The sequence below is a fragment of the Eumetopias jubatus genome, unplaced genomic scaffold (genome assembly GCF_037043125.1).
Source record: "Eumetopias jubatus isolate StellerSeaLion01/CBP00866 unplaced genomic scaffold, mEumJub1_p1.0 scaffold_10, whole genome shotgun sequence".
Taxonomy (NCBI): Eukaryota; Metazoa; Chordata; class Mammalia; order Carnivora; family Otariidae; genus Eumetopias; species Eumetopias jubatus.
This window is the reverse complement of record NW_028274816.1, coordinates 57,865,393-57,893,058: the sequence shown is the minus strand read 5'-3', so window position 1 is coordinate 57,893,058 and position 27,666 is coordinate 57,865,393. Positions and strand designations below refer to the sequence as shown.

At 53.4% G+C, this 27,666-nt stretch overlaps 3 protein-coding genes, 1 long non-coding RNA gene and 5 other non-coding genes across 11 annotated transcripts; 1 reads left to right on the top strand and 8 right to left on the bottom strand.

Moving 5' to 3' along the window:
• Positions 1-998: 998 nt before the first annotated feature.
• LOC148163255 (uncharacterized) lies at positions 999-3,603 on the top strand. The gene is made up of 2 exons (XR_015769193.1): positions 999-1,092; positions 3,311-3,603. It is a non-coding gene; the product is annotated as an uncharacterized LOC148163255 (long non-coding RNA).
• RPS11 (ribosomal protein S11) lies at positions 2,294-4,764 on the bottom strand. Its single transcript, XM_028091595.2, has 5 exons — positions 4,656-4,764; positions 3,818-3,949; positions 3,547-3,622; positions 2,902-3,031; positions 2,294-2,479 (listed from the first exon to the last, which is right to left on the bottom strand). The coding sequence occupies exons 1-5, from the start codon at positions 4,668-4,670 to the stop codon at positions 2,356-2,358; spliced, it is 477 nt and encodes a 158-aa protein (XP_027947396.1). The 5' UTR covers positions 4,671-4,764; the 3' UTR covers positions 2,294-2,355.
• Positions 3,139-3,224, bottom strand: LOC114199658 (small nucleolar RNA SNORD35). The gene has a single exon (XR_003607328.1). It is a non-coding gene; the product is annotated as a small nucleolar RNA SNORD35 (small nucleolar RNA).
• Positions 4,765-10,021: 5,257 nt separating the features above from the next.
• Positions 10,022-13,788, bottom strand: RPL13A (ribosomal protein L13a). Its single transcript, XM_028091655.2, has 8 exons — positions 13,688-13,788; positions 12,026-12,098; positions 11,572-11,637; positions 11,271-11,372; positions 10,987-11,072; positions 10,752-10,811; positions 10,340-10,462; positions 10,022-10,137 (listed from the first exon to the last, which is right to left on the bottom strand). The coding sequence occupies exons 1-8, from the start codon at positions 13,700-13,702 to the stop codon at positions 10,051-10,053; spliced, it is 612 nt and encodes a 203-aa protein (XP_027947456.1). The 5' UTR covers positions 13,703-13,788; the 3' UTR covers positions 10,022-10,050.
• LOC114199657 (small nucleolar RNA SNORD35) lies at positions 10,607-10,693 on the bottom strand. The gene has a single exon (XR_003607327.1). It is a non-coding gene; the product is annotated as a small nucleolar RNA SNORD35 (small nucleolar RNA).
• LOC114199665 (small nucleolar RNA SNORD34) lies at positions 10,881-10,951 on the bottom strand. The gene has a single exon (XR_003607335.1). It is a non-coding gene; the product is annotated as a small nucleolar RNA SNORD34 (small nucleolar RNA).
• On the bottom strand, positions 11,153-11,237 carry LOC114199663 (small nucleolar RNA Z195/SNORD33/SNORD32 family). The gene has a single exon (XR_003607333.1). It is a non-coding gene; the product is annotated as a small nucleolar RNA Z195/SNORD33/SNORD32 family (small nucleolar RNA).
• On the bottom strand, positions 11,897-11,979 carry LOC114199664 (small nucleolar RNA Z195/SNORD33/SNORD32 family). Its single transcript, XR_003607334.1, has one exon. It is a non-coding gene; the product is annotated as a small nucleolar RNA Z195/SNORD33/SNORD32 family (small nucleolar RNA).
• Positions 13,789-14,761: 973 nt separating the features above from the next.
• Positions 14,762-24,277, bottom strand: FLT3LG (fms related receptor tyrosine kinase 3 ligand). 3 transcript variants are annotated; one of them, XM_028091650.2, is made up of 8 exons: positions 24,219-24,277; positions 23,839-23,905; positions 22,869-22,979; positions 22,632-22,685; positions 22,305-22,448; positions 21,749-21,887; positions 18,049-18,242; positions 14,762-14,988 (listed from the first exon to the last, which is right to left on the bottom strand). In XM_028091650.2, exons 2-8 carry the CDS (start codon positions 23,869-23,871, stop codon positions 14,779-14,781), a joined length of 885 nt encoding a protein of 294 aa, XP_027947451.1. In that variant the 5' UTR covers positions 23,872-23,905; positions 24,219-24,277; the 3' UTR covers positions 14,762-14,778. The 3 variants fall into 3 exon arrangements, with proteins under 3 accessions (XP_027947451.1, XP_027947450.1, XP_027947449.1); XM_028091649.2 differs by lacking the exon at positions 24,219-24,277 and having other exon boundaries at positions 23,839-23,961; XM_028091648.1 differs by lacking the exon at positions 24,219-24,277 and having other exon boundaries at positions 21,749-21,833.
• Between the last annotated feature and the right edge of the window lie 3,389 nt (positions 24,278-27,666).

Here is a 27,666-nt window from a genome sequence, read left to right as displayed (position 1 = left end):
CTGGGGCTCACATTCCAGTGGTTAGTAGGTAAACAAATATGCTGTATCACTCGGGATTTGTACAATAAACGTATAAACATACAAGGAATGGGCTTCACCTGTCTCTGTAGGGCAATGAAGCCAGGAGGGGTGGTTGGGAGGACTGGAGGTTTTGCCAGACGGAAAGAGGCTGGTGAGCATTACAGCCGAAGGCAATGAAGGAGGGAGCCAGGTGGACACCGGAGCTGAGAGCTTCCAGGCAGTGGGCACAGCCAGTGCCGAAGGCTCAGAGGAGGGAGCAGGTCTGGTGGGCGCTGGCTGGCCGAGCCAAGAGGGAAGAGCGCTGAGGAGGGCAGAGGGCAAGCGCTGAGGCTGTGATGGACCTAGGAATGGTCTCTGGCTGTCACTTGACTCTAAAAAGGATAGACACTGTGGTCACCTCCCTCCAGGCACAAGTGGCGTGACCCCAGGCCGTCTCTCCTTGGTCTTTACCACCTGACCCACCAGGCCCAGCAGAGGTGTCCCCCAACATATACCAGGCAGATGCCCCAGCGGTGACTAGGTAACCTAATGCGGTGGGGGGCCAAGGAGACACCCCAATCACCACTGGGAGGGAACAGGGGAGCTGGGCTGCTGTTGTCAACAGGGCAGCCCCACCCCAAACGGAAACACCTGTGGTGGGGGGGCTCTGGGAGCAACCTCAGAGCCCTTTCTGGGTCCCGGTCCCCTTCTGCAGGGTCCCTGCCCTCTAGCACGGGGTGGGGCGGGCTTGCAGGCTGAAAATCCGGGGCGGTGCCCCCTTCTGACCTGTCCCTGCCCCTTCCTGCCCCCTTTGATGCGGCCCCACTTCCTCTGGCAGGAACCCCCGCCCTCACTGGGTCTGGGTAAAAAGGAGCAGCAGAGCTGGTCCAGAGGCGGCGCCCCTGGAGGCAGCAGCTCCTCTCCTCTCGGCCCTGTCTCCCAACCCTTGTACCAGTGCTGTGCCTTGGTCCCTGGTACAGGCATGGGGGGCAGGGACCTGGGGACCCCAGCAGCACCAGCCCCAAGGGGTGAAGTCAGCATGTGACCCCAGCACCTCCCTCTGTGCCTCCATCTCCGCCTGCTGCGGCTCAGGTGAGGGTCTCTCCAGATTCTAGAAGTCAGTGCCCCCCCCTTCCTGCTGCCTTGCTGACCCCCAGGTTTATCATCTTGAACTTGATTTCCTGCTCAAGGTCCGTCGGGTCTTGTTCTGAAATCTGAGTCTTCACTACCTGTGGTCTCCGACCTTGCTCAGAGTCCAGCTGAGCCCTCTGTCCTTATCTCTGTAACTGATCCTCAAGGTCCCTCTCCTTTCCCCCGCCCCATTTTTCTTTAACAGAATGTCTTCCACTGTTGGGGTCAGCCTGTCTCCCTTCCCCACATTTTCCCGACAGTCCAGGTCACCATTTGGCCATGTCAGAAAGTTCTTTCCCTGACCCTGTTCCCATTCCTCTCCTCCCCCAAGGCCACCCCGACCTGGTCAGTCTCCCTTCCAGGGGCTTCCTAACCCATGTCTGAGCAGCCTGCAACCGGGTGCTGCAGAGGTGGGTCCCAGGCTGGCTCCAGCTTGGCCTGAGATGAGAAGTGCCTTCAAAGCCAACTTTCTTGGATTTTCAGGCGAAAGAAGTTTCTAGTACCTGAGTGAGACAGGAAGCTCAGCTACTCACTGAGGGGAGAACCTGCCCCCTCAGATGAGTTTGCTCGTCTGCAAAGGGGCATGGTGCTCGCTCAGGAAGGGGCAATGGGGCCTGGAGCTGGAGGGGAGAGCTGCCTGGCTTCCCTGCCCCACTCCCCCACTGTCAAGGGAGAAAGGAAAGCCCAGGTTGAAGTCCAGACCCCTGTGGTTCAGAACCAGACAGCACAGGACTCTGCAAGCCCATCCACCCCCGCCTGCCTCACCACCTCCCCGCCCCAGCCAGGTCCAGAGGTGGCTGCTTCACCCTCCCCCTCCCAAGGAGGCCAGAGGGCCTAGACCGGAGCTGAGAGAACGCAGGTGGCTACACCCTCACTCACTTCCTCCCCAGAGACTGGGGGTGGGGGGCACGCCCCAACGCCAGGTAGAAGGGCTTACTTTCCGACACCAAGAGGTGACATGGACCAAAAGGAGACCCAAAGAGGGGGGCAGTATCTTAATACAGGTTCGTATCTTCACCCAAAAATGAGAGGACAGGAAGGATGTGACTCCCAGTCCCACCCTTACATGGGGGTCCAGAGGATGAAAGAGAACCCCATCTTTTGCATCAACCCCATTCAATTCCCAGGAACATTCCCTCTGGCAAAGAAGCAGATACCCTGGGCCAGGCCCCTGGCTGGGAAAGTAACTTTATTTTCTTCAGGGGTGTGGACAGATGTCTCGTCTCAGAACTTCTGGAACTGTTTCTTGGTGCCAGCAGCCTTTGTGACTTTGAGCACGTTGAAACGCACAGTCTTGCTCAAGGGCCGGCACTCACCCACTGTGACGATGTCGCCGATCTGGACATCCCTGTGGAGGTGGGCAGGTGCTGTGTCACGAGCTTGACTGTCCCATGCACGCCACTAGAGCCTGAGGCCTCTCTGCTTTGGCCCCACCAAACCCCACCCAAGCCCCAGTTTCCAGATCCACCTGCCCCCGGTCATTATTTATTGACCACAAAACTGTCCAAGGTGCATAGAGAACACTCCAACCCTCTCAGGGATCTCTCGGGGCAGAAGACCTCCATCGATCCTCTCCACTTTATACAGACTGGAGGCTCCTGAGGACATCTGCTTGGTTCCACCAGTCTCCTCACACCGTCTCCAACAGTTTACTACCCACACAGCAACCAAGGCGCCCCGTTAACCCTGGCCAGGTCCCCCATGTCACTCAGCCTCGGGGGCAGACCACCCCCTCCTCTGCCTGTGAACCTGTGGGCCCACCGTGCTCACCTGAAGCAGGGGGACAGGTGCACAGACATGTTCTTGTGGCGCTTCTCAAAGCGGTTGTACTTTCGGATGTAGTGGAGGTAGTCTCGGCGGATAACAATGGTCCTCTGCATCTTCATCTTGGTCACCACACCTGGGGGGAGGGGATGGATCATAGGTCAGCCCCTGGGGAAGGGGGGCTTTGGGCAGCCCAGAGCATGCTGGGAATTGGGAGCTGCCAAGGAAGGATCCCAAGCCCTGCTGCTGACATCAGCTGTGCCAGGTGGCTTTCTCAGCAGTGTCCGTGGTGGGCATCTGAAGACCATTGTGAAAAGACATCATCTGCCAGTGCCCCCTGGAACCAGGCGTCTGCCCACCCCCTCCTCACCCAGGAATTCTTTTCTTTTTAAGATTTTATTTATTTATTCAACAGAGAGAGAGACAGCGAGAGCAGGAACACAAGCACAGGGAGAGGGAGAAGCAGGCTTCCCGCTGAACAGAGAGTCGGACGCGGGGCTCGATCCCAGGACCCTGGGATCAAGACCTGAGCCGAAGGCAGCTGCTTAACCGACTGAGCCACCCAGGCGCCCCCTCACCCAGGAATTCTGAGCATTCCCCAGCCCATCGGCCCTCAGACCCAGAAATCTGAACCCAAGCCCCCTCGCTCACCAGAAAGAATCCGCCCTCGGATGGAGACATTACCAGTAAAGGGGCATTTCTTGTCAATGTAGGTGCCCTCAATGGCCTGAAAAAGGGAAAGAAAGGAGTGAGCCTTGGAGCAAGCACCTTCCTGAAATAATCGGGCGTGTGGCCTCAGGGACAGGTACTATATTTCCCACCAGGCCCTGGAGGAGCCAATCAGATGTGGCCGAGGTAATCCGGTGTGTGCACACCTGCAGGGACACAGGGGTCTCCTTCCTTCTGAGAGTAGCCCCCATACCTCCTTGGGCGTCTTGAAGCCCAAACCGATATTTTTGTAGTATCGCGGGAGCTTCTCCTTGCCAGTTTCTCCAAGCAGGACCCTCTTCTTATTTTGAAAGATGGTTGGCTGCTTTTGGTAGGCGCGCTCAGTCTAGGTGGATGAGCAGAAAGCTGGTGAGCCTGGAGCCGGCAACCTGGCCTGGAAACCTTCCCAGAAACCCCAGATCCCATCCTCTCCAGCATTTACTCCCCAAACGGCAGCCTCCCAAGCCTCCATAACTACCATCTAAAACACTCACCCCGAGTCTGAGTTCAGACTCAACTCTGAACCAGGGTTTTCTTAAGCATTTACGCTCTAAAACACCTCCCATCACCTGCAGAACTCATTCCTTAAAACCCAGGCACACACAATCATTCCTCTAACAGCGTGGACACCTTTCAGCAACGATTACTCTCCAAGCCACAAGCACACCCACCCGCGATTCTCTCCTTATATAATATATACGACTTCAGAAATAAATACCCAAACCACGGGCTTCCTGGATTAGCCCTTAGGGCTCAGTTCTCACAGGATTAACCCGATGGCCCAAGGCCTCCGGAAAACCACCCCGTTAAGTTTTAAGAAGATAACTCCTAAAAGGCTTGAGCCTCCACTAAACCCCACGCGGGGAGCCCCCAGGGCTTAGGAGGCGCTAATCTAGATTAATTCAAAGACACGCGCCCCCGAATTAATGCCTGAGAAATCGAGGCCGTCTGGCATTAGCCCCCAGACTGGGGCGCGGAGTCCTTCTCTCCGGGACGCGCCCCTGACGCCGAGGGTGGGCCCCGCAGCATCCGCGCCAACCCCGAGCCCGCACCTGAATGTCCGCCATCTTCCCGGCCGCCTCAAAAAAGGAAAGCCGGAAGGGCGTCCGGGTTTCCTTATCGACGGCACAGGGGCTAGGGAGGAAGTGACGAAGGGGGGCGGGAGCAGGGCTTGGGGCGGTGCCTCGGGAGCGACTGTGATTGACGGGCGGCCCAAACCCCGCACGGACGCGCCACAGGACCAAGGGCAGGGGGTGGAGAAGTGGCTGACGCCTTCTCGCGAAAGTCACGCCATGAATGCGCTGGGGTGCGCTAGTTCACGTTGGGAAGGCAAGGCCAGCCTTGAGCTCGCGTACGTTATCGCGAGAGTTATAGGGAGGCGGGCACGTGTCGGCGGAGCTAAGAGACCGCGTGGCTGGGCTCCTGCAGAATTCAGACGGGATGTGGTGGCGGCGGCCATCTTTTTGCGGGGCGGCCAGCCAGAAGGTTTTAGGGGCGTGAGCCAGCGGCGCCGCCATCTTTGTGAGGGGCGGGCTTGACCACGAGTTATTTTCAAGTGTAATGAAGTTTGTTGTCCTTTATGTCCTGTTTCATCCCCAGACAATAGTTTAGTGAAAACAAACAAACAAAAAAGCAAAATAAAAAACCCTTCTGCTAGGGGGTGGGGGGATGGGTTAGCCTGGTAATGGGTATTAAAGAGGGCTCGTTCTGCGCGGAGCACTGGGTGTTAGGCTCAAACAATGAATATCATGGAACACTACACCAAAAACTAATGATGTAATGGATGGTGATTAACATAACAATAAAAATTTTAAAGGGAAAAAAACCCCTTCTGCTGATTTTCTGTGGCCGCTGGCACTTCAAGTGTGTGTGAGACTGAGGACCTGAATTTTTAACTTTGTTTCATGTTATTAGATTTAAATTTACACAGCTACGTGGAACTAACGTCTACGGCCCTGAACGGTGCAGGTCTATAATTGGGTACTTTTTTTTTTAAGATTTTATTTAAAGATTTTATTTATTTATTTATTTATTTTTAAGATTTTACTCATTTATTTGACAGAGACACAGCGAGAGAGGGAACACAAGCAGGGGGGAGTGGGAGAGGGAGAAGCAGGCCTCCCGCCGAGCAGGGAGCCCGACGCGGGGCTCGATCCCAGGACCCTGAGATCATGACCTGAGCTGAAGGCAGATGCTTAACCAGCTTAACCGACTGAGCCACCCAGGCGCCCTGTTATTTTATAAATTCTCAGAAAGCAAAGTCTTAGGAAGCAGACATTTAAATACATTTTTTTAGATTCAACCGACAAAGAATTGCTTTCTAAGTTTCCAAACGGTCCCTCTCAATTTGTGTACTTATCCTGTAGCATGAGGCTCTGGTGCACAGACCACATTTAAAGGGCCTTACTCTCTTGTGATGCCTCTTCCATTTTATGCTCTTCCTCTCCTCCTTCCTTGCTGCGTCTGAAACATGTAGATTCTTCTGGCCTTGGGACTTTTCAACTTTGCTGTTCCTTCAGTTGAATTCTTTGTTCAGTGCCTCACCTCTCAGGCTCCCGTGGAAACTATCCCCCAAGCTCCACAGTGGTGACACACTATGAAGAGGGTGAGGTTTCTGGGGCTCCCAGGTGGCTCAGTCGGTTAAGTGTCTGCCTTCCACTAGGGTCACTATCCCAGGGTCCTGGGATCAAACCCGGGTCTGGCTGGTGAGCTTCTCCCTCTGCCTGCTCCCCCTCCCCCCACCCCCTTGTGCTTTGTATCTCTCAAATAAATAAATAAAATCCTTTTTTTTAGGGCGCCTGGGTGGCTCAGTTGGTTAAGCGTCTGCCTTCGGCTCAGATCATGGTCCCAGGGTCCTGGGATCGAGCCCCGCATCGGGCTCCCTGCTCAGCAGGGAGTCTGCTTCTCCCTCTGACCCTCTCCCCTCTCATGTTCTCTATCTCTACCATTCTCTCTCTACCAATCTTTTTAAAAAAAGATTTTATTTATTTATTTGACAGAGAGAGAGACAACACAAGCAGGGGGAGTGGGAGAGGGAGAAGCAGGCTTCCCACGGAGCAGGGAGCCCGATGCAGGGCTCGATCCCAGGACCCTGGGATCATGACCTGAGCCGAAGGCAGATGCTTAACCGACTGAGCCACCCAGGTGCCCCTTGAATACAATTTAAAACTCAGTTCTTCAGTCACCTTCTTCATTATGTCAAGTGCCCAGAAGCCAGGTGTGGCTTGCATATTAGAAAAGATTCAAAAAAATTTTTTTAAAGATTTTATTTATTTGAGAGAGAGCGAGAGTGAGAGAGAGAGCATGAGCAGGGGGAAGAGCGAGGGAGAGGGAGAAGCAGGCTCACATCTGAGCAGGGAGCCCGACTTGGGGCTCGATCCCAGGACCCCGGGATCATGACCTGAGCTGAAGGTAGACACTTGACTGCCTGAGCCACCCAGGCACTCTGATTCAGTGCCTTTTTTTTTTTTTTGACAGAGAGACACACCGCAAGAGGGGGAACACAAGCAAGGGGAGTGGCAGAGGGAGGGGGGGAAAGCAGGCTTCCCGCGGAGCAGGGAGCCCGATGTGGGGCTTGATCCCAGGATCCTGGGATCATGACCTGAGCCGAAGGCAGACACTTAACGACTGAGTCACCCAGGCGCCCCATTCAATGCATTTTTATCAACACAGAAAGTTCTGTTGGACATTGCTGCTATAGAGAAGGCTGCGCATATGTATATGGTGTCTTTAAATTGCACTAACTTGGGTGCCTGGGTGAACTAACTTGGGTCCCCTGAATGAAACATTTTTAATTGTTCTAGTTGCTTCAGTCCCTTTGGGGGTAAGGTTAAGAGAGAAGAACTTTTCATTTTTCTCTTTTAAAGCCTTCCATGTCTTCCCCCCCACTGACCTTGTAGTAGCTTTATTTTTTGAAGAAATAAGTAATCTTCTGGAGTTTTTGAACAACTTGATAAGGATTTATGATGTTTAGTTAAAAAAAAAAAAAGGCAGGCCCTATAGTTGTTATTTGCAATGTGTGCTAAGCTATGTACAAAAGCAACTTAGAAAAAAGCCTGGAAGGAAATGAATGACATTGCCCTGGTGGTTTGCATCTCCAGGTGGTGAGATTAGGTGTGATTTCCTCTCTGGTTTTTAAAATGCTCAGTATTTTGCAAATCGCTCAGAATAGCTGGTGAGATTTTGATGATAAGGGAAAAGCAAAAAATATATATATTGCTTCACCGTGAAGGGGTGGGGCAGTTTGGAGATATTTAGGTCCACAGCTTTTAATGACCACAGCCCACAGTAGGAAATAGGCACATCGTGACCAAACACCTGTCTCTCTCCTTCTCTTCCCTCCCCTCCTTGTGCTTTATTGTTATTTTTAAAGACTTTATTTGAGAGAGAGAATGAGAGAGAGAGAGAGAGCGAGCATGAGGGGGGGAGGGTCAGAGGGAGAAGCAGACTCCCCGCTGAGCAGGGAGCCCGATGCAGGACTCGATCCCAGGACTCCAGGATCATGACCTGAGCCGAAGGCAGACACTTAACTACTGAGCCAGCCAGGTGCCTGTTTTTTGTTTTTTGTATTTGTTAATATACCCAGGAAACAAGTTGTTCAAAAGAGGTAGGATTTGCAAATATTTCCTCCCAGTCCATGGCTTGTTTTTGAAGTGGGTAGTTTTTACATGTTTGTACAGCCAAATTTATCTTTTTAAGGGATCATGCTTTTGGTGGGACTATATTGTATTGCTTTAACAGGCAGTTTTGTTAAGCTTAGTATTTAATTTTGGCCACTTCTGGAGGCAGCTCCTGTGGTTAGGGGGAGCCCCAGGAGCGGTGAAGATACCACCCATTTGTTAAATGATTCTCAGAGAAAACCTAAGTCACTGTGGTATCTTTGCCATTTTGGGAAGATTAATCATGACAGGACATGAGTTGCAATTTGCCTCCTGAATTAAAGTAAAATGCCCTGTGAATTATAATAAAATGTGTATCACATTTAACTAGTTTTCTCTGCACTCTTAGGCATTTGAATACTGAACTTCTAAATTAGAAATTTCCAAGGTGGGGCGCCTGGGTGGCTCAGGGAGGTTAAGCTTCAGACTCGTTAGGCTCAGGTCGTCTCAGGGTTGTGAGATGGAGCCCTGCCTCAGGCCGTGCTGGGCGTGAAGCCTGCCCATGATTCTCTGTCTCCCTCCACCCCCTCCCCATCTCTAAAGTCTAGGGGCGCCTGGGCAGCTCAGTTAAGCGTTCCTCCTGCTTGTGTTTCGTCTTGCTGTGTGTGTCAAAGATAAAATGGGGCACCTGGGTGGCTCAGTCGTTAGGCGTCTGCCTTTGGGTCAGGTCATGATCCCAGGGTCCTGGGATCAAGCTCCGCATCGGGCTCCCTGCTAAGCTGGGAGCCTGCTTCTCTGTCTCCCACTCCCCCTGCTTGTGTTCCTGCTGTCGTTATCAAAGAAATAAAATCTTAAAAAAATAAAATAAAATCTTAAAAAAAAAAAAAGTCTAGCTTTACTCTTCTAAAGCATTAGATTTCTTATTTCAACTCTCAGTGCCTAATGCTACCTGCAAAATGTTTCCGGTCTGTTTCTTTACACAAAGCACAGAACTCCTGGTGTGACAAAGACCAAAATAGCCCACGTACCCCACAATGATGGGACTGGTTTCAAGATGGTGACAATTCCATACTTTGCAGCTGAATTGGACAGTGTAGGTTCACTGAGCAACCTTGGGCCATGATGGTTTTGAGAAATACACCTATACAGGACTCAAGGAAATTCCTGGAGAGCGGTAGATAAAAACTCATCCACGAAGGACAGGTTATAATCCAACCGTTGTGGAAAGCGACTGGAGCATGGCCAGTCCTCTCTTTCAAGCCCCCCTTTGCCTGCCAAGGGCCTGCCTCCACAGCAGACACACACTGCAAAGACACCAACTTTCTTTAAAAATAATTTATTAGTTTTGGATCACAAAATACAGGGAAAGCACAAGGGCAGTGCCTGAGACCCCTTGGCTGTACTTCCCAGGCTACGCATCTGGAACTATGTCTGTACAACACCAGGCTTGGCCCCCAGCACCCTCACACCCTAACAGCTGCAGAGTATAGCACCTGAGCCTGCCGCAAGTTTAAACACACCCCATTCACAACACAGGGCTCCCATCCAAACATTCTCCAGATCTCTTGCCAACAGTGAAATAGTTGCTCCAACTATCAATTTCTTACAACTCTCAGAAATGAGGTTACAGGCAACAATGCCTCAAAGCTCTTAGAGTTTAACCTTTTAAGAAGGCCCTTCTGAATTAACAGCAGTGACTAAAGCCCTTTCTGTGTTCCCAGCATTCTAAGCCCCAGGCTGCCTGTGGCTCCAGACAGCAGCCCCTGGGGGTCCCCCATATCCTAGGGCGGCGATGGAGGAAGGGCAGGCCAGGCCAAGCATGAGGAATAAACAGTCAATTTTATTGGGCTCAGACCAGGAGTCCATGGGTCTTGAGGACCTCTGTGTATTTATCGATTTTCTTCTCCACATTCTTTTCGGCCTGTTTCCGTAGCCTCTGTGGGGTGAAGAGGACAGATGGTGGTCAATGGCCGCTACCCAGGACCTTCATCATCCCAGGAACCCAATTCTACCCCCTGTCCCAAGGTGGGCCTCAAGTAGAGGCCTCCGGGACCAAACAAAGACCACTGTGTCCAGAGAGTTCACCCGCAAGGCCCTGCCCAGGAGTGTGGCGCCCTCGGGTTCCAGGCCATCCTCACCATGAGCTGCTTCTTCTTCCGGTAATGGATTTTGGCCTTCTCCTTTCTCTTCTCCTCCAGGGTGGCTGTGACTGCCTGGTACTTCCAACCAACCTCGTGAGCCAGGCGCCCCAGGTAGGCAAACTGTGGGGAGGGAGAAGAAAGAGGTCCTAAGCAAGCGGAGCCAGGGTGGCTGTGGGACAGGGAGCGGACAAAATGTCCTAGGTGACCCAACTTTCCCCAGCAGGCCCAAGTTAAAGACACAGCCACCCTGGGGGCTCCCTGCTCCTGCTGGCATCAGCTGAGCCATCGGCATTATCGGCACTGCCCGCAATGGCATCCGCAGACCATCGTGAGAAAGAACCATCATCTGCCAGTCTTGGGGCTCAAGTTCGCCCCCTAGTGAGACGACTCAGTGAAACCTGGAACTTACCTTCCGTGTAGGCTTCAGGCGCACCACCTTGAGGGCAGCAGGAACCACCATCCGTTTTTTCTGTTAGAGAAGAAGAGGGGCTTAAGAGCCCTGGAGTAAGAGACAGGCAGGGAAGAAGGCTGGCTGGAATAGCGTCTCAGCCAGTGCTGTTCTCATGAGGGTCAAACAATGTAGGTATAACTGCAACATCACGGACGCCAGACACAAAGGCTGCGCGGACGGTCCTGGAGCTCACCTTGTCGTAGGGCGGCGGGATCCCGTCAAACACCTTGAGGCGCTCCAGGGCAGCCTGGCCTCGCTTGGTCTTGTGTGGCAGCATGCCTGTGGATGGAGGGACAGCAGGCTTGCTCCGTGGGGCTCATGAGGACCCCGCCCCCCACCCCCCCACCCCCGGCACACTGGTGGCCTCAGATGGTAGTGCATGTGGAGTCATCTCATGGTCAGGGAACTCGAACGCAAGTGGGAGAAGTCCTCATCACTGGCCACCCATCCACCGGGTGGTCCTCAGGCCCAGCTCACCTCGCACTGTCCGCCAAAAGATGCGGCTGGGTGCTCGGAAGTGGTAGGGGCCACGGGATGGGTTGGTGTTCATGCGCTTGCGGAGGAAGGCCAGGTACTTCACTGGGGAGAGAGAGGGTGCGAGGCCTCAGACCCCAGCCACATGCTAACTTCTTCAACACACACATCCATACTCCCAAGGGCCTGTTAGGGAACGCAAATGAGCACTTCCCACCACTAGTGGGCTCACTTTTGGAGCCAATGAAGGCTGCCAATCTCCCAGGTCCACCCTCTCCAGCTCTTCTCCCAGGTCCTAACTTACACTTGTTTCTGTAGAAATTGCCAGAAATGTTGATGCCCTCACAGCGCACGACTACAACCTTCCGGCCTAGAGGAAAAGAAAAGTGAGGCAAACAAGGACAAAGGCTGTGAAGCCACCCAAGGGCTCTACCTACAAACTGGCCATTACCCACCTGCCCGGTTACTGCTGAAGGCTAGAAACAGGGTTTCTTCCCCTGTGTGGAGCTGACCACAATGCACAAGAAAGCCAAGGCCCCAGCAGAGCTGGATTTGTGCTTAAATTAACAGCCCGACAGGAAAGGATTTTTCATCTCAGAGCCCCAGACCCCAGGAGAGGGAGAAGCTGGAAGGTCTCAGAGCGGTGCATGGGGTTATCTCACGGTCGTGAGACTCAAACGAAAGATGGTGACTGTTGCTCATCACTGACCGCTGGCTGGGAATCACACCCAGGGGAGCTGTAGACAGAGCAGACTTACCCAGAAGCACCTGTTTGGCCACGATGGCCGCCAGGCGGCCCAGGAGATGGCCTCGGCCATCAAGCACCAGGACCTGGTGGAAATAAAATGGAAAGGCTTAGACACACCCTCAGCTTTGACTCCTCACCCTAAGCAACAGTTGCTTTTTACTTGTTTCTTTCACGGTCTCCCCCGGAGTGCCTCCTATTCATTAGGAGGCCTGGAAACTAAGACCCAAGGTCCACTGTACAGATGTGGCCAAGAAAGCAAATGGCTATTTCGGTGCAAGGAAAAGCCTTTCCTCATATCTCACTGCCTTAAGGGCCAGAATTCTTAAGCCCCGATTACATTCAAGGGTGAGAGGGCGAGCTGGGATTTGAACAAAGGCTGGCAAGACTCTGTCCATTGATCCAGTTAGAATTTATAATCCCTGATACAAAAGTTGTGGAATTCCAACAGACCAATTCTCTCAAGGGTAAGTTTCCAGCATAAAATGATTAATAAAGAAAACAGGTTCAGAGTGGGTGAGGCTCTGTGTAGTCAGGAGCCTGTGCGGTAACTTAGGCTGAATTTAGCTCTGCATCCCTGGCTGAACTGCTCAATACCAAATCCTCAGCTTCTTCACGAGTGAAGTTCCCTCTCTTACGGAGCGCTCGTTATATACTTGTGATTGTTGGAAGGCAGAAGGGCACAGAATCTAAAGCCAGACTTCCCGACAATGTGACTTTGGCTTAAACTCTCCAGCTTCCTCACCTGGAAGATGAGGATAACAGTATCTGCCTCAGGAATATTATGGTAGCTAACCGAATGAGCCCAAATATAAAGCAAACTGTGTCAAGCACACAGTAAATGCAGAAAACACGTGTTCCAAGAACTTTACCACCTTCCTGACTCCACAAACGTGCTTTTTCTTTTCCTTTCCTTACCGCCCAGACTCAAGACGAAATTCAGACGGACACCCTTTCCCGAGCCATCCCCTCCTTTACATATTAGAAATTAGAAGAGGAATCCAGGGACTCGGAGCTAAGCTTCTGCTGTGTCCCTCGAAGGCCCCCAGGTGGTTAAGGGCAGCGCAGCCTTTTATCAGTCCTCTGGCCTTTATCAAGTATCCGTCACCCCAAAGAACAAGGGAAGAGCAATTCGTTCCTGGATGTCCTGTAGGCAGGAACGCTCCCCCACTGCGTAAGATCTCCTACCAAAGCGTCCAGAGCTGCAGGACACGGATTAACACTCCCACGAGGGTGAAGCGACGCGCGCCTGGGGTACGGCGGGAGCGCCCTCCATTTTGGCCAGTCCCCGGTTTCCCACCGCCCCGAGGCAGCCCAGGCGTTTTCCGCGCGCTTCCCCGTCCCTAGGGACACACAGCCCCGATTCGGCCAACGCCTGGCCGAGACAAAGGGAAACGAGGCCTAATGTTACAGTAACTCTCCCCGTGCTGGGAGCCGCCAAAATCGCCCTTAAGGAAGGCATCATGCCGCATTTTAGTCGGCCCCGGGCCAAAAAACCGTCCTACTTATCTCGTATTTCCCGTTGCAGGCTCCTTTTAGGCCTAAAGCTGCTCATTTTGCTCACTTATCGACTTTAGGTTTCACAAAGCACCAACGAGGGGAAATAGGGCCCAATCTCGGTCCGGCCCGGAACCCACCCAGCCCCACGCCTTCCCGGCCCGCGCGGAGCCCGCACCTGCCCCTCCGCCATCTTCGGCAGCCGCCTGAGAAAGGAGGGAGGTTCAGCGCAGGGTTTCTTATCCCTTGAAACAGGGGCGGAGGAAGTGACGCCGCATGGGCTGTGCGGGCAGCTTCCCGTCTTTTCATTGGCCCAAGTGTCTTGCGCGTGCGCAGAGGGGCCCCGCTAGAAGGCGGGTCGTCTTCTGACTGTCCAATCCGGGTCCAATCTTTCCCATCGGCTCTTAGGCAGCCATTGCTGTGCGGGGCGAGAGATCACGTGGGGTAGGAAGCGGCTCTGCTTAGGGCGGGGCTGGCCAGCCTGGGCCGCCATATTTTTGAGGGGCTGCTAAGCTCCTTCTCGGGGGTTGCCAAGGTGTCTGCGGTGGGGGGAAGCGCCGTCACCCGCTAAAGCGACAGCAGGCTGCAGGGCACGTGGTGGCCCGCAGGGGGCAAGTGGGCTCTCTGTCAAGCGCCCAGTCTAGGCTTAAAAGGATTCCGGTGCCTCTGCTGCCTCCTTGTGACCTGGCCGAACTCCCGGCCCTGTCTGGGCCTCAGTGTCCCCATCTGTAAAACAGGCGGAAGTAGTTTTCCCTATGAGATCCAAGAGTGTATGAGGGAATGACTTCCAGATGGCTTCTAGGCCTCCGCTTCGGCTGTGTCCCTTGCCTCGGATGTCCTCCCCTCCAACCCCACCTTCTAAAATCTGGCCTGTCACAGCCCCAGGGCTTTTTGGCTCAAGAGTCCTTGCCTCCTGAGCGCCTCCGGGGATCTCAGGCTGGGTCAGGTATCCAACCTCCCTTACCCCCCCCCCCCCCCGCCACGCCCGGGCTCCCGGAATGCCTGTACTGCTGCCATTAGAACGCCAATGAGGCGCCCTGGGTCCTGTGTCTTCTCCCCCATAGATCAGGAGCCCCGACAAGGGCGGATTCTGACGCGGTCTGGGTCCCAGCACTGCCGCGCGCTGGCTCTGGGCCCCGGGAGGTCTCAGAAAACCGGTACTGGATGAAACGCATTAACTGAAAAACCCGGACTCACGCCCCAAATGCCCCGCCCGCACCCTGTCCCATCTACAGACAGGCCTGGCCAGAGCTGGTAGAAAAGGATGATTTATATACAATTTCCTGGGGACAAGGACTTTGTACAGAGGGGGATAGGTGGGGCTGGGGCTGGCGTTGGGGACTGGCGTTGCCTCCATCCTGGGGAGAGAGTGAGCGGGGCAGCGCCGTCGAGGAAGGGACCAGTCTCTAGCTGACTTCCTCCGAGTCCCAGCTCTGTGTCCTCTGGCAGGTGACTCGTCTCGCTGGGCCTCAGCGTCCTCTGTAAAATGAGATGATAGATGTGTCTGTCTCACTGGGCCGTCTGCGGATCCGTGGATAGAGGAGAGGAGAGCACCAAGCTCAGCTCTCTGCACAGACTAAGTACCGAAAACAATTCCATTTCCAGGGAGTGCCTGCTATGTGTTAGGGCATCACTGTCCATCTCTGCAAAGATGGAAACCATGACACCTGTGCTCTCCCACAGAGCCACGGAGCAGCCACGTGGGAATACTGAGTACCCCAAATGTGCCCAGGGCAACCGAGGAGCTGAGTTTTACATTTCAGCTAATTTAAACTTAAACTGGTAGTGTGCTTATTAGGAGAGCAGGAAAGCAGAGTGGACAGGAGCAAGGATGCGAGGAAAACTTCCCAACGGATTACCTTTTCCAAAAAAATTGTAATAAAAATTCCTATACAGAAAACAATGAAATGAAAAAATCATTTAAACTTAGAAACTGATCCTGGAGACGCCTGGGTGGCTCAGTCGGTTAAGCATCCAACTCTTAATTTTGGCTCAGGCCATGATCTCAGGGTAGGGGGATCTCGTCCCACTGGGTATGGAGCCTGCTTAAGATTCTCTCGGGGAGGGGCGCCTGGGTGGCTCAGTTGGTTAAGCGACTGCCTTCGGCTCAGGTCATGATCCTGGAGTCTTGGGATCGAGTCCCACATCGGGCTCCCTGCTCAGCAGGGAGTCTGCTTCTCCCTCTGACCCTCTTCCCTCTCGTGCTCTCTATCTCTCATTCTCTCTCTCAAATAAATAAATAAAATCTTAAAAAAAAAAAAAGATTCTCTCGGGGCGCCTGGGTGGCTCAGATGGTTAAGCATCTGCCATCGGCCCAGGTCATGATCCCAGGGTTCTGGGATCGAGCCCCACATTGGATTCCTGGCTCAGCAGGGAGCCTGCTTCTCCTTCTCCCTCTGCCTCTCTCCCTGCTCATGCTCTCTCTCTGTATCTCTGTGTCTCAAATGAATAAATAAAATCTTAAAAAAAAAAAGTTTCTCTCTCTCCCTCTGACCCCACCCCCCATGCGGGCACGTGTGTGCGCGCTCTCTCTCTCTCTCTAAAAAAAAGAAAACAAGAAGCTGAAACTGATCTTGGAGTAAGTTATTGGAAAACTTGTTTCTTTTTTTTTTTGAAAACTTGTTTCAAACAACTTGAGCAGGTGAATCTACTTTTGCAAATGTAAATTTCAAGAATTTTAAATACAGGAGAAGTTGTTCATTTAAGTAGGCTCCACATCCATTGTAGAACCCAATGCAGGCAGAACCCATGACCCTGAGATCAAGACCTGAGCTGAGACCAAGACGCTCAACTAACGAAGCCGCCCAGGTGGTCCTAGAAGAAAAAAAAATTTTAAGTAATCTCTGTGCCCAACGTGGGGCTTGAATTCACAACCCCAAGATCAAGAGTCACATGCTTTACTGACTAAGAGAGCCAGGCGCTCCAATTATTCAAAAGTTTTAAGTGACATGTGTGGTTTTTGTTCTATTTCTATTGGACAGCCTCTCTTTAAGGGCTTTGCATGCATCACTTAAACCTCCAGACAACTCTATGGTAGACTATTATTAGAGTCTTTTGTACAGATAAGGAAACTGAGGCAGAAGAACGAAAAGCAGAAGGCCCAGAGTCAAATCTTGGTTCTGTCACTCCTCTGCTGGGTGACTTTTGGCAAATTATTTACATCTCTGTGCCTTGGTTTCAGCCTCTATGAAATGGGATAATAATGGCACCAGCTTCGGGGCGCCTGGGTGGCTCAGTCATTAGGCATCTGCCTTCAGCTCTGGTCATGATCCCAGAGTCCTGGGATCGAGCCCCGCATCGGGCTCCCTGCTCCGCGGGAAGCCTGCTTCTCCCTCTCCCACTCCCCCTGCTTGTGTTCCCTCTCTCGCTGTGTCTCTCTCTGTCAAATAAATAAAATCTTTAAAAAAAAATAATAATGGCACCAGCTTCTCAATTGAGTTAATTTGTGGAAAGCCCCAGCATAAGGGCTGTATGACTGAGGCATCATATGTGTGAGCAGCTACTGCAAAATGTTTCTTGTTAGAACCCTCTGGAGCCCTTGGGGCGCCCGGGTGGCTCAGTCGTTAAGCGTCTGCCTTTGGCTCAGGTCATGGTCCCAGGGTCCTGGGATCGAGCCCCGCATCGGGCTCCCTGCTCCACGGGAAGCCTGTTTCTCCCTCTCCCATTCCCCCTGCTTATGTTCCTTCTCTGGCTGTCTTTCTCCGTCAAATGAAATCTTAAAAAAAAAAAAAAGAAAGAAAGAAAGAAAAAGAACCCCCTGGGCCCATCAAGAACCCACTAGGGCCTCCCCAGCTTCCTCCCTCCTGGGCCCACCTGCCTCCTGCCTCCTGCCTCCGCAAGTGTTCCCACGTTCTTTCTTCCATCACTCACCTCCCCGGGCTCCCTGCTGCCCTGGGCAGGAAGTCCCAGCTCCCTTGCTTGGTGTCTGAGGGCTAGATTTTTCACACCCACACTCACACCCACCCCAGGCTTGCTCACGAGAGTTACTGGAACACCCAGAGCTTTTTCACACCTGGAGGGCTTTGCAAAGGTGGTCCTCTCCGCCCACTTCAGGAGGGTTCTCTCCTGGCTTGCAGACTCCTGCAGCCAAATATCTCCCCTGGGGCCCCTAACGCGCCCCCCCCCCCGCCCAGGTCCCCACCGAGCTCACCCTCTTTCCCTAATCTCCCTGCTCCTCCAGATCTCCCGCTGGGCCAGACCTAGGGTGATCTGTGCCACCTGTCCGAGCCTGTCAATCTCCAGCCCTGTCCTTCTTGATCCCTGACCCCTGACTCTGCCTGTCTCCATGGTGCTGGTCCTGGCCCTGACTCAGGCCTTGTCCTCTCTCCTTGGACCCTCACCCAGCCTCCACTCTGTCCCCCCTTTATGGCCCCAGCCCCCCTCCACCCAACAAAGTCCAGGGTTCTCAGCCTGGTGAAGGATTCGCCAAGCTTCACGAGCCACAGGGGCAGCCTGTCCTGGAGACTGGAGATGCAGGTCACCTGTGGTCGCCACAGGGTCAGTGCCGCCCCCACAGACCTCCCCATGCCCTCTGTCCACCTGCAGACTCATCTGCTCCCCAGGGTAGGGCGTCCTCCGCCTCCTCCTTCGCCAGTGCAGGCACCAGACAGTGGACATCAGCAGGAGACCCACGGGCAGCAGCAGCACGAGGAGCAGCAGAGGGGCCTGGGGGGCCGGCAGGGCTGTGGCCTCCAAGGCCCCAGGGCTCCTTGGGGGGAGCAGCGTGGAAGAGTCTAAGGGGAGAGAGGAGTCTGGGTGACCGAGGAGAAGGGCTGGGCCGGAGAAGGGAAGGAAACAAAAGCAGGCCTGGTGCTGGCTGTGTGACTTCAGGTGGGCCGCCCACCTCTCTGTGCCTCAGTCTTCTCATCTGTAAAATGGGGATACTCATTACACCTGCCGCATAAGGTGGTCACAAAAATTAAATGAGTGACCACACAGGAAGTTCTTAGAACAGCATGGCACCTGGTCAGTTTGCATTTTCTTTTACAATTGGACACATAGATTTCTGGTGCTTACATATCGATTTGTGTATTCTTCTTTTCCCTCCCTTGGGCTGTGAGCTCCCTGTGGGCACCAGGGACCTTCTCTGTCTTATTTATTGGCAGAACCTACTACTTAGCGCTCATTAAATAATACTATAATAGCTCAGTGTCACACATTAAATATTTGACCAAATGACAAATTGACAAATAATAAAATAGTCAAAGATACCCCCCAGTTTTGTTCCCTCTATACCCTCACCCAGCTCCTCTCTTTTCCCCTCGCTTGCTGGACTCCCGGCACATGTGTCTCTTCACTGTTCCTTAAACAGGCTTCTGCCTCAGGGCTTTTGCACAGGCGGTTCTCTTGTTCCCAACTCTCAGTACCTCTCTAGCCACCCACCTCACACCATGATTCCATCACCCTGTGGTAATTTGCCTGCCTGGGGCTCATTACCCTCAGATATTTGCCTGTTAATTATTTGCTCACATGTTTATTGTCTGTCACCTCACTTAGCATGTCAGCCCCACATGTGCAAGCACTTGGATCTTGTTCTGAGCTGTGTCGCCAATGCCAAGCACCCAGGAGGTAGCTAATAAAATGCGGTCAAATGAATGAATAGTCATAAATGTAAGTACAAATGACCAATGAAGCTTAATATAGAGGGCAAAATGATCAAAAGTGTGGGGAGACAGTGAGAAAAATGGAGGGGGTGGTTTTAAATATCCCTCTCAGGGATGCCTGGCTGGCTCAGTCGGTAGAGCGTGTGATTCTTCATCTCAGGATCGTGAGTTTGAGCCCCACACTGGGTGTAGAGATTACTAAAAATAGAAATAAAAAAAGAACTCGACAGATCTAGTAACAAATACAAGGACAGAAAGCCTCCGAATGATACCACAGTAAGGTGGGGAGAATATGTACACACAGATTCAACCCCGATCCTGCCAAGAAAATTAATCTATTTTTTTCTTTTCCTCCTAAGACAGGGTCAGTTACAAAACTGGTAATGTACTTGGCCACAAAGTAAACCTTTTTTTAAAAAAAATATTTTATTTACTTATTGTAGAGAGAGAGAGAGAGCACGAACGGGGCCCAGGAGAGGGAGAAGCAGGCTCCCCGCGGAGCAAGGAGACCACCGTGGGGCTCGATCCCAGGACCCTGGGATCATGACCTGAGCCGAAGGCAGATGCCCAACCGACTGAGCCACCCAGGCGCCCCAAAGTAAACCTTAATACACTGAAAAAATCAAGTTTTCACAGGGCATAGTCTCTCATCATATTCTGATTACGTTATTTCTCATTGATCCTTTAGAGCTGTGTTCAATCCCGCAGGCTTTTGCCCCATGGGGCTATTGACACGTGGTCTCTGGTGAGTCTGAATTCCCATGTGCTGTCAGTGTTAAATACACACTGGTTCCCAGAGACTTAGGGGACAAACGGATGTAAAATATCTCACTAATTTTTAAAAATACAGTATCAGGGGGCATCTGGGTGGCTCAGCCACCTGAGTGTCCCACTCTTGGTTTAGGCTTAGGTCTCAGGGCATGAGATTGAGCCCCGAGTCCGCTTGAGATTCTCTCTCCCTCTGCCCCTTCCTGCTTGTGCGGGCACTCTCTCTCTTAAATAAATAAATGAATCTTAAAAAAATAATAAAAATAGGGCGCCTGGGTGCCTCAGTCATTAGGCGTCTGCTTTCAGCTCAGGTCATGATCCCAGGGTCCTGGGACCAAGTCCCACGGTGGTCTCCCTGCTCGGTGGGAGGCCTGCTTCTCCCTCTCCCACTCGCCCTGCTTGTGTTCCCTCTCTCGCTGTCTCTCTCTGTCAAATAAATAAATAAATAAATAATCTTAAAAAAAAAAATACAGCATGGGGGTGCCTGGCTGGCTCGGTCTGTGCAGCATGCAGCTCTTGAACTCGGGGTCGTGAGTTCGAGCCCCATGTTGGGGATAGGACTGCATTAAAAAATAATAATAATATTAAATCTAAAATACAGTATTGGGTATGTGTTCAAACAGTACTCCTTTGGAGGCATTCGGTTAAGTTAAATTTGTGATCTCAATGATGAGTTATTAAGAATAATTTTAAAATTATGAAGTCCATTAACGTCATTATAAAGAACAGATTCGTGGTTGCCAGGGGCTAAGGATGGGAGTTATTAGAAGGGGGTCAATTTAAGCAGTTTGATTGTGGTGGGGATCACAAGAAGCCACACAGGTGAAAAAATTGCAAAGACACATACACTTTTACGGAGCGAATTGCGTCCCTCAAAATTCATACACGGGAATCCTAACCGCCCCCCCCCCACCTTGGAATGCGACCTTATTTGGAGATAGGATTACACAGAGAATCAAGTTAAAATGAGGTCATCAGGGTGGGCCCTCCATCCCACATGACAGGTGTCCTTGTACAGAGGGGAAATCTGGACACGGAGGCGTGCACAGGGGAAGAAGACCATGCGAGTGTGAAAATGGCCATTGACAAAGCCAAGGAGAGAGGCCTGGAACAGAGCTTTCCCTCAGAGCCCTCAGAAGGAGCCAATCCTGCCCACACATGGATTTCAGACTTCTGGCCTCCAGAATCGTTAAACAAGCCACGTCTGCTGTTCCAATCACCCAGTTTCTGGTACTTTGTTATGGCAGCACTAGGAAACGAGCACGCACACGACTCGTAAAATGGGAATAAACTCTGTGGATTATACGCACGGACTGGACCCCTCTCATATTTCTGGCTTTGCTTTCAGTGCTATCAGTAACGTGAAGCAAAATGCAACCCTGGGGCTGGGGAGGCTGGGTAAAGGGTGTCCAGGACGCCCCCATACAATTTCTTTGTACCCTCCTTTGAATCTAAAACTATTCCAAAAGAAAACGTTTTAAAAACAAAACCACCAATCATTTGCTACAAAAATAACGAATGTGAAAATTCCGGAAAAAAAAAAGTGAATTCACTCAAAAAACAAAACAAAACAAAAAAACCAACCAAAACTTCAAAAATCTTGGTACTAGAGAATTTGCACTTACATACGTGGCTGTCATTGTATTTCTTTCGGACAGGGCTGCCTTGGAGAAACAGGCAGGGATTATTGTTCCCTTGTCAGAGATGGGTAAACTGAGGCCCAGATAGAGGACTGAACTTGGGGGAACACACCCAAAGTCACACAGCCAGTGGGAGCAGGGTGGGGTCTGGGCTGGCCTGGGCAGAGGGGGTGAGGGGCTGTGGGATGGGAGAGGCAGGGGGTGCTGGGGGGCGCTGGGGGCCGTTACCCGGCTGACACCGCAGCTGCAGGCACCCAGAGAAATTCCTGCGAGTGATCCAGGGCTTCAAGGCCATCAGCTGCTTGGAGGTGTCCTGCAGGAGGTGGGAGATGTTGGTCTGGACGAAGCGAAGACAGCTGGGGAGGGGCTGGGGGCAGGGGAGGGAGATGTCACCAGGGCATCACCCCCACAGTCTGCTCAGGCCAAGGGCCTTCCCTGCCTGGCAACGCCTACCAGGGCCCCGTGAGGCCTGGTTCACAGAGAGAGAGTTTGGACCCCTGCCGCCCAGATGGCTAGGGGAGAGAACCCCTCTGCAACGCCCAGCAACAGGGCCTGAGAAATAAACTCAGAATCGGTGCACTGGGCCCAGGACCCCCGTCCTCCTTCAGTGCCTAGAGAAGTGCTCTTTTCAGCAAGGGGGCCCCCAGGGGGACCGGGGTTCCAGCTCCACCTCCCTTGGGTTGCTAGTCCAAAGAAATCTCCAGCAAGGCCTAGCAGAGCTTGGCTTCCAATCCCTAGGAAGGTAACTCGCTCCCCTAGCTTGTCCCCCAAGTTCAGGGCTGACCTGGAAGGCACATAAGGTGACAAAGTGTATCTCCGTGTTGACAGCCTCCAGCAGGATTTGCATCTGGGACCCGGCCACAGCTTTGAGCCGTTCCATCCAGCGCTGGGCCAGGATCAGATGCCAGAAGGCTCCACAGAGCTCGTCCTGGGAGAGACAACCCAAGCTGGGGGGGTGGCCAGCAGAGGGGGCTGGGGGCTGGAAGGGTGAGGGGCTGGGGCCGGGAGCCCTGCATCCCCCGGGGAGGAGGGGGCAGGTCAGCCAGCTGGTCCCCTGAGGGGTAGTCTGTCCTTCCCACCTCTGCCCCAGCCCCTCCCATCTGTGACTCACGTCCTGCAGGTTGGAGGCGACAGTGACTGGGTAGTCCTGAAGCAGGTAATCGGACTGCGGGAGAAAACAAGACAGGAGGAAACAGAACTATGGAGATCCAGGGGGCGGGGGAGAGGGACCCGGAGAGAGGGGGACAGCGAGCCCCAAAGAAGGACACCTCGACGGGGTGGCTCAGTCCCAGTGACAGAACCTGGGCCTCAGAAAGGCGCCCTGGGGAGGAAGGGACAGGGCCCTCACCAGCTTGCGGATGGTGACTGCGAAGGTGGAGGAGACGGGGCTGTGGCTGAAGGAGCAGTCGGGGGTCCCGCGCAGGCCGGGGCTGAGCAGCAGCAGGAGCAGCAGGGAGGTCTGTGGGCGCGACACGGGGGTGGGGGGGAGCGCCCTCTGTTGGCTCCACGCGCACCCCTCCCCTGGGCCCCCTCAGCCCCCACCCTTCTTCGACCCTCTTTCTCCCTTTCCAGGTCGCACTCTTTCCGGCCCAGGGCTCGGCCCTCCTCCTGGCTCCTGTGTCCATCCGGGACCGGCCTTCCCTGGTTTCCTCTCTGCCTTTACGCTGCCCTTTCTGGCTGCTCTCCCCATTTCCCAGCTGCGCCCAAGGCTCGGCTCCTGCTCACCTCGGCCGCGGGCTGTCCCTCTCTGTTCCTCCCTCCCGTTTCTGCCTCCACCTGGGTCCTGCCTTCCTCATTTGTACCCCACCCCTGCCCACGTCCCCCTCCTCTGCCCACGTCCCTCACCCCTGCCCCTGTCCCCCACCCCTGTCCGTGTTCCCCACCCCTCCCTGCTCGTATCCCCCACCTCTGTCCATGTCCCCCTCCTCTGCCCATGTCCCTCATCCCTGCCCCTGTCCCCCACCCCGTCCATCTCTCCCTTACCCCTGTCCATGTCCCCCACCCCGTCCATCTCTCCCTTACCCCTGCCCCTGTCCCCCACCCCGTCCATCTCTCCCTTACCCCTGTCCATGTCCCCCACCCCATCCATCTCTCCCTTACCCCTGCCCCTGTCCCCCACCCCTGTCCATCTCTCCCTTACCCCTGTCCATGTCCCCCACCCCGTCCATCTCTCCCTTACCCCTGCCCCTGTCCCCCACCCCGTCCATCTCTCCCTTACCCCTGTCCATGTCCCCCACCTCTGTCCATCTGTTCTCTCAGCTCTGCCCATCTTGGTACTGCTCTGCCTTTCCCCCGGCTTGTCCCCTGGGTATACGCACAGTTGGGCTCCAGGCTGGCACCAGCACTATCATCTCGGCCGAAGGCCCCTCATGCCTATGGCCAGATCTTGGAAGGGACAGAAGAGGGAGTCTCAGACCCTCACACCCCAACCCCTTCCTCACCCGCCCCTTCACCTCCCCACCCCTCCCTTGGCTCCTTGATGTGGCTAAGTTTCCGCCTCCTACTCCCTCGGGCTTCCTGCGTGAGCCCCAGTTATGGTGAAAACTCATCTCCCCTTCTAAGAACCCCGACGTCCGGTCCCCGGAAGCCTCCCCAGGCCAGGGACCCAGCAACCTGACCCCCATCCCTCCTCCTTCAGCCAGGAGGGGGACCCCAGCCCCGCCCCTCGGGGACCCGGAGTCCATTTCTCCTCACGCACCAGGCTTGCCCCGGCTGGGCGTGGAAGGGGCCAGGCCGGGTGACAGCCAGAGATCGAAAGCGAAAGGAAATTTTGGGGGGCGACAGTGAGCTGGGGTGGATCTGGCCGAGGCAAGGGGCGCCACCTGGTGGTGGCAGGTGGCGGCTCACGCCGCTGAGGGCGCCTCCGCGGGACTCGCGCCCTGAGAGCCCTGAGCTGGGTCGAAGCCGGGACGCACGACGAAGGGCGAGCTGCCTCCAGCCGGAAGCAATGCCCACAGGGCAAGGAGGAGGCCAGCCTGGGGCCTTCATCCTCACCTTGAATGGCGAAGGCCTGTGCGAAATGGACAGAGGCACCAGAAGGAGGGGGGGCCGAGCACTAGTCGGAGTGGAATGGGACCTGGAAAGGGAGAGACAGAAGGGGGCCGGGGCGAGGAGGGGGGGGAAGGGCAGGTGAGGGTGCGTGTGGAGCCAACAGAGGGCGCCCCCACCCCGAGCCACGCACACAGACCTCCGTACCCCTGCGGCTGCTCTGCCCCTGCCTCTGGGACTGCTCTTTCGGACACAGCCTCACCTCCACCTTGGATGTGTGGGCTAAGCGTAGCTTCTGGGGGGGCTCCAGGGATCCTTAGCTTGTATCTGCATAACTCCATCCCTGACTCTGTCTTCACCTGGCCTTCTTCTCTAGAAGCGTCTCTCCTCTGCGTGTCTCTTATAAGGACACTTGTCGTTAGATGTAGGGCCCACTTGGATAATCCAGGATGATCTTAGCTCGAGATCCTTAACTTTATTATATCTGCAAGGACCGTTTTTCCAAATAAGGTCACCACATTCATAGGTTCCAGGGGTGAGGACGGGGACGTATCTTTTGGGGGCTGGGTGACCACTCAAACCACTAAGTTCCCGCCAGGCTGTTTCCTACCTCCGGGCCTTTGCACATGCTGTCCCCTCTGCCTGGGATGCTCTCCATCCACATCAGATCCTCATGGTCCTTCAAGATTCAGTGCACTCACCCATCATCAGGGAGATGCAAATCACAACCACAATGAGATATCACCTCACACCAGTTAAGATGGCCATCATCAAAGAGACAGAAGTGTTGGGGTGCCTGGGTGGCTCAGTCGGTTAAGCGTCTGCTGGTGGGAATGTAAATTGGTGCAGCCACTATGGAAAATGGTATGAAGTTTCATCAAAAAACATAAAGAAAATTGGGGCATCTGGGTGGCTCGGTCGGTTAAGCGTCTGCCTTCGGCTCAGGGCATGGTCCCAGGGTCCTGGGATCGAGTCCCACATCGGGCTCCTTGCTAAGCGGGGAGCCTGCTTCTCCTTCTGCCTGCCTCTGTCTCTCTCTCTCTCCGATAAATAAAATCTTTAAAAAAACATAAAGAAAATAATAGAACTACCATATGATGCAGCAATCCCACTTCTGGATATTTGTCCCAAGGAAATGAAATCAGTCTCTCAAAGAGGTATCTCTTTGTTCACTGCAGCCTTATTCACAGTAGCAAGATCAGGCTTAAGTGTCCGCTGATGGATGGGTGAATGGAAGAAGGAAATGTGGTACGCACACAATAGAATATCATTCAGCCATAACAAGAAGGAAATCCTGCTGTTTGCAATGATATGGATACATCTGGAGGATGTGATGCTAAGTGAAATAAGCCAGACAGAGAAAGATGAATATCGTAAGGTATCACTTACACATGGAATCTAAAAAAGTCAATTCACAGAACCAGAGACTAGAACGGTGGTTGCCAGGGGCTGGGGCGTATGTGTGTGTGTGTGTGTGTGTGTGTGTGTGTGTGTGTGTGTGCGCGCGCGCGCGTGCGTGTAGGGGAAATGGGGAGATGTTGGTCAAAAAGCACAAAGTAAGTTCTGAGGATCCAATGTATAGCATGGTGACTATAAATAACAATACTGTATTGGGGCGCCTGTGTGGCTCAGTTGGTTAAGCATCCAACTCTTGATTTTGGCTCAGGTCATGATCTCAGGGTCGTGAGACTGAGTCCTAGGTTGGGCTCCTCACTGAGCGTGGAGCCTGCTTGGGAGTCTCTCTCTCCACATCCCTCTGCCCCTGCTCCCTCCCTCTCTCTCTCAAAAAAAAATTTCTCTAAACAAAACAAAACAAAACAAAAATCAACACTGTATTTTATATATGAAATTTCCTAGAAGTTTGTCTTTGTTTTGCTTTTGGGTATATCTGAATTTTGTTTTCAGTTTGATTGAGCTAAGAGAGTGGATCTTAAGTGTTCTCATCATGCACAAAAAGGTAACTGTGAAGGGATGGATGTGTTCATTAACTTGATTATGGTAACTATTTTACAATATATAGGTATATTAAGTCATCACGTTTTGTACACTTAAAAATCATGTTGTACATCTAAAATATGTATAATCTTTGTCAATCATACCTTAATAAAGCTGGAAAAAACCCTCAACACCCATGGCACCTTCCTTGGGAAGGTAGCCACCAACCCTCTTTCCCTCCCTCACCTACACACACTCAAGTTGGGTAGGGTGCCATCTCTGGGTGCCCCGAGTGCCCTGAGCTTCTTCTGTTATTATAGTACATGTCGCCTTAGCTTATGTCTGTCTTCCAGCCAAAGCTGAGCCTACCTCTCCTCTGCTCACACACCTTCTGTGGCTCCCTATTGCCCTTAGGACAAATTTCCAGCCCTTCTGCCCCCACCTGGCCCACTTTCTCTTTAACTCCTCCCTTCCCCCCCAACCAAAACCCTTGATAAGATCCTCGATCATCAGCTACAAATCCAGCCTGGCACGAGGCCTCCTCTGGGTCCCCCAATGTCCTGTGTCCCCTCCATAGTTGCACAGATTATGGGTCTCCCTGGCACAGGCTGGGGGCTTGTTGCAATGCTTCCAGCTGTGCCCTGCCCGGGCCAGGCATGCAAGAGGACCCAGGGGATATGTCTTGTTGCATCAGGCCTGGCAAGTGTCACTTGTGGCCCTGGCTGGGTCACTGCGGGAGCTTGGCCAGCCCCTTATCCTCCCTAAGCCTCAATTTCTTCAACTCCAAACTGGGGGCTGAGGTGGTAAATGAGAAAATATAAGGTCCCTTCCACATCTGTGCTTCTCTGAATCTCTTGCTTGGCCACCCCATCCGCGGGCAGTCCTTCCCTGCAGGAGTCCAGGACCCCACCTTGTGTGACTCAGGCATGGTCACATGACTCACTTTGGCCAATGAGAGTGACAGTGACAAGTGTCGCTTCTGGGTGAGGATTAACGGGGTAGGGAGTGGATCTCTAATGGCAAAAGCCATGTTGAATCAGGGCTCCATCCGCCTAGGTCCCTGTGTGGCTCTGATGAACAGAGGGCCCCTGCCACCCCCGATGGACAAGTAGTGTGAGCAAGAAATGAACTTTGTGAGGGGCGCCTGGGTGGCTCAGTCGTTAAGGGTCTGCCTTCGGCTCAGGTCATGGTCCCAGGGTCCTGGGATTGAGCCCCGCATCGGG

What these genes read in the sequence shown, in the direction of transcription:
- RPS11 (XM_028091595.2), bottom strand. An exon ending in CCGAGGGCGGATTCTTTCTG is followed by an intron (nt 3,032 to 3,546) that starts GTGAGCGAGGGG and finishes CCCTCCCCCCAG; the next exon opens with GTGTGGTGACCAAGATGAAG. An exon ending in CACCTGTCCCCCTGCTTCAG is followed by an intron (nt 2,480 to 2,901) that starts GTGAGCACGGTG and finishes CCACCTCCACAG; the next exon opens with GGATGTCCAGATCGGCGACA.
- RPL13A (XM_028091655.2), bottom strand. An exon ending in GGCCAAACAGGTGCTTCTGG is followed by an intron (nt 11,638 to 12,025) that starts GTAAGTCTGCTC and finishes CTTTTCCTCTAG; the next exon opens with GCCGGAAGGTTGTAGTCGTG. An exon ending in TCCCGCCGCCCTACGACAAG is followed by an intron (nt 10,812 to 10,986) that starts GTGAGCTCCAGG and finishes CTTCTCTAACAG; the next exon opens with AAAAAACGGATGGTGGTTCC.
- FLT3LG (XM_028091650.2), bottom strand. Translation starts at nt 23,871, where the DNA reads ATGATAGTGCTGGTGCCAGCCTGGAGCCCAACT. An exon ending in TCGCCTCCAACCTGCAGGAC is followed by an intron (nt 22,449 to 22,631) that starts GTGAGTCACAGA and finishes TGTCTCTCCCAG; the next exon opens with GACGAGCTCTGTGGAGCCTT. An exon ending in GCAGCTGCGGTGTCAGCCGG is followed by an intron (nt 18,243 to 21,748) that starts GTAACGGCCCCC and finishes CTCTCCCCTTAG; the next exon opens with ACTCTTCCACGCTGCTCCCC.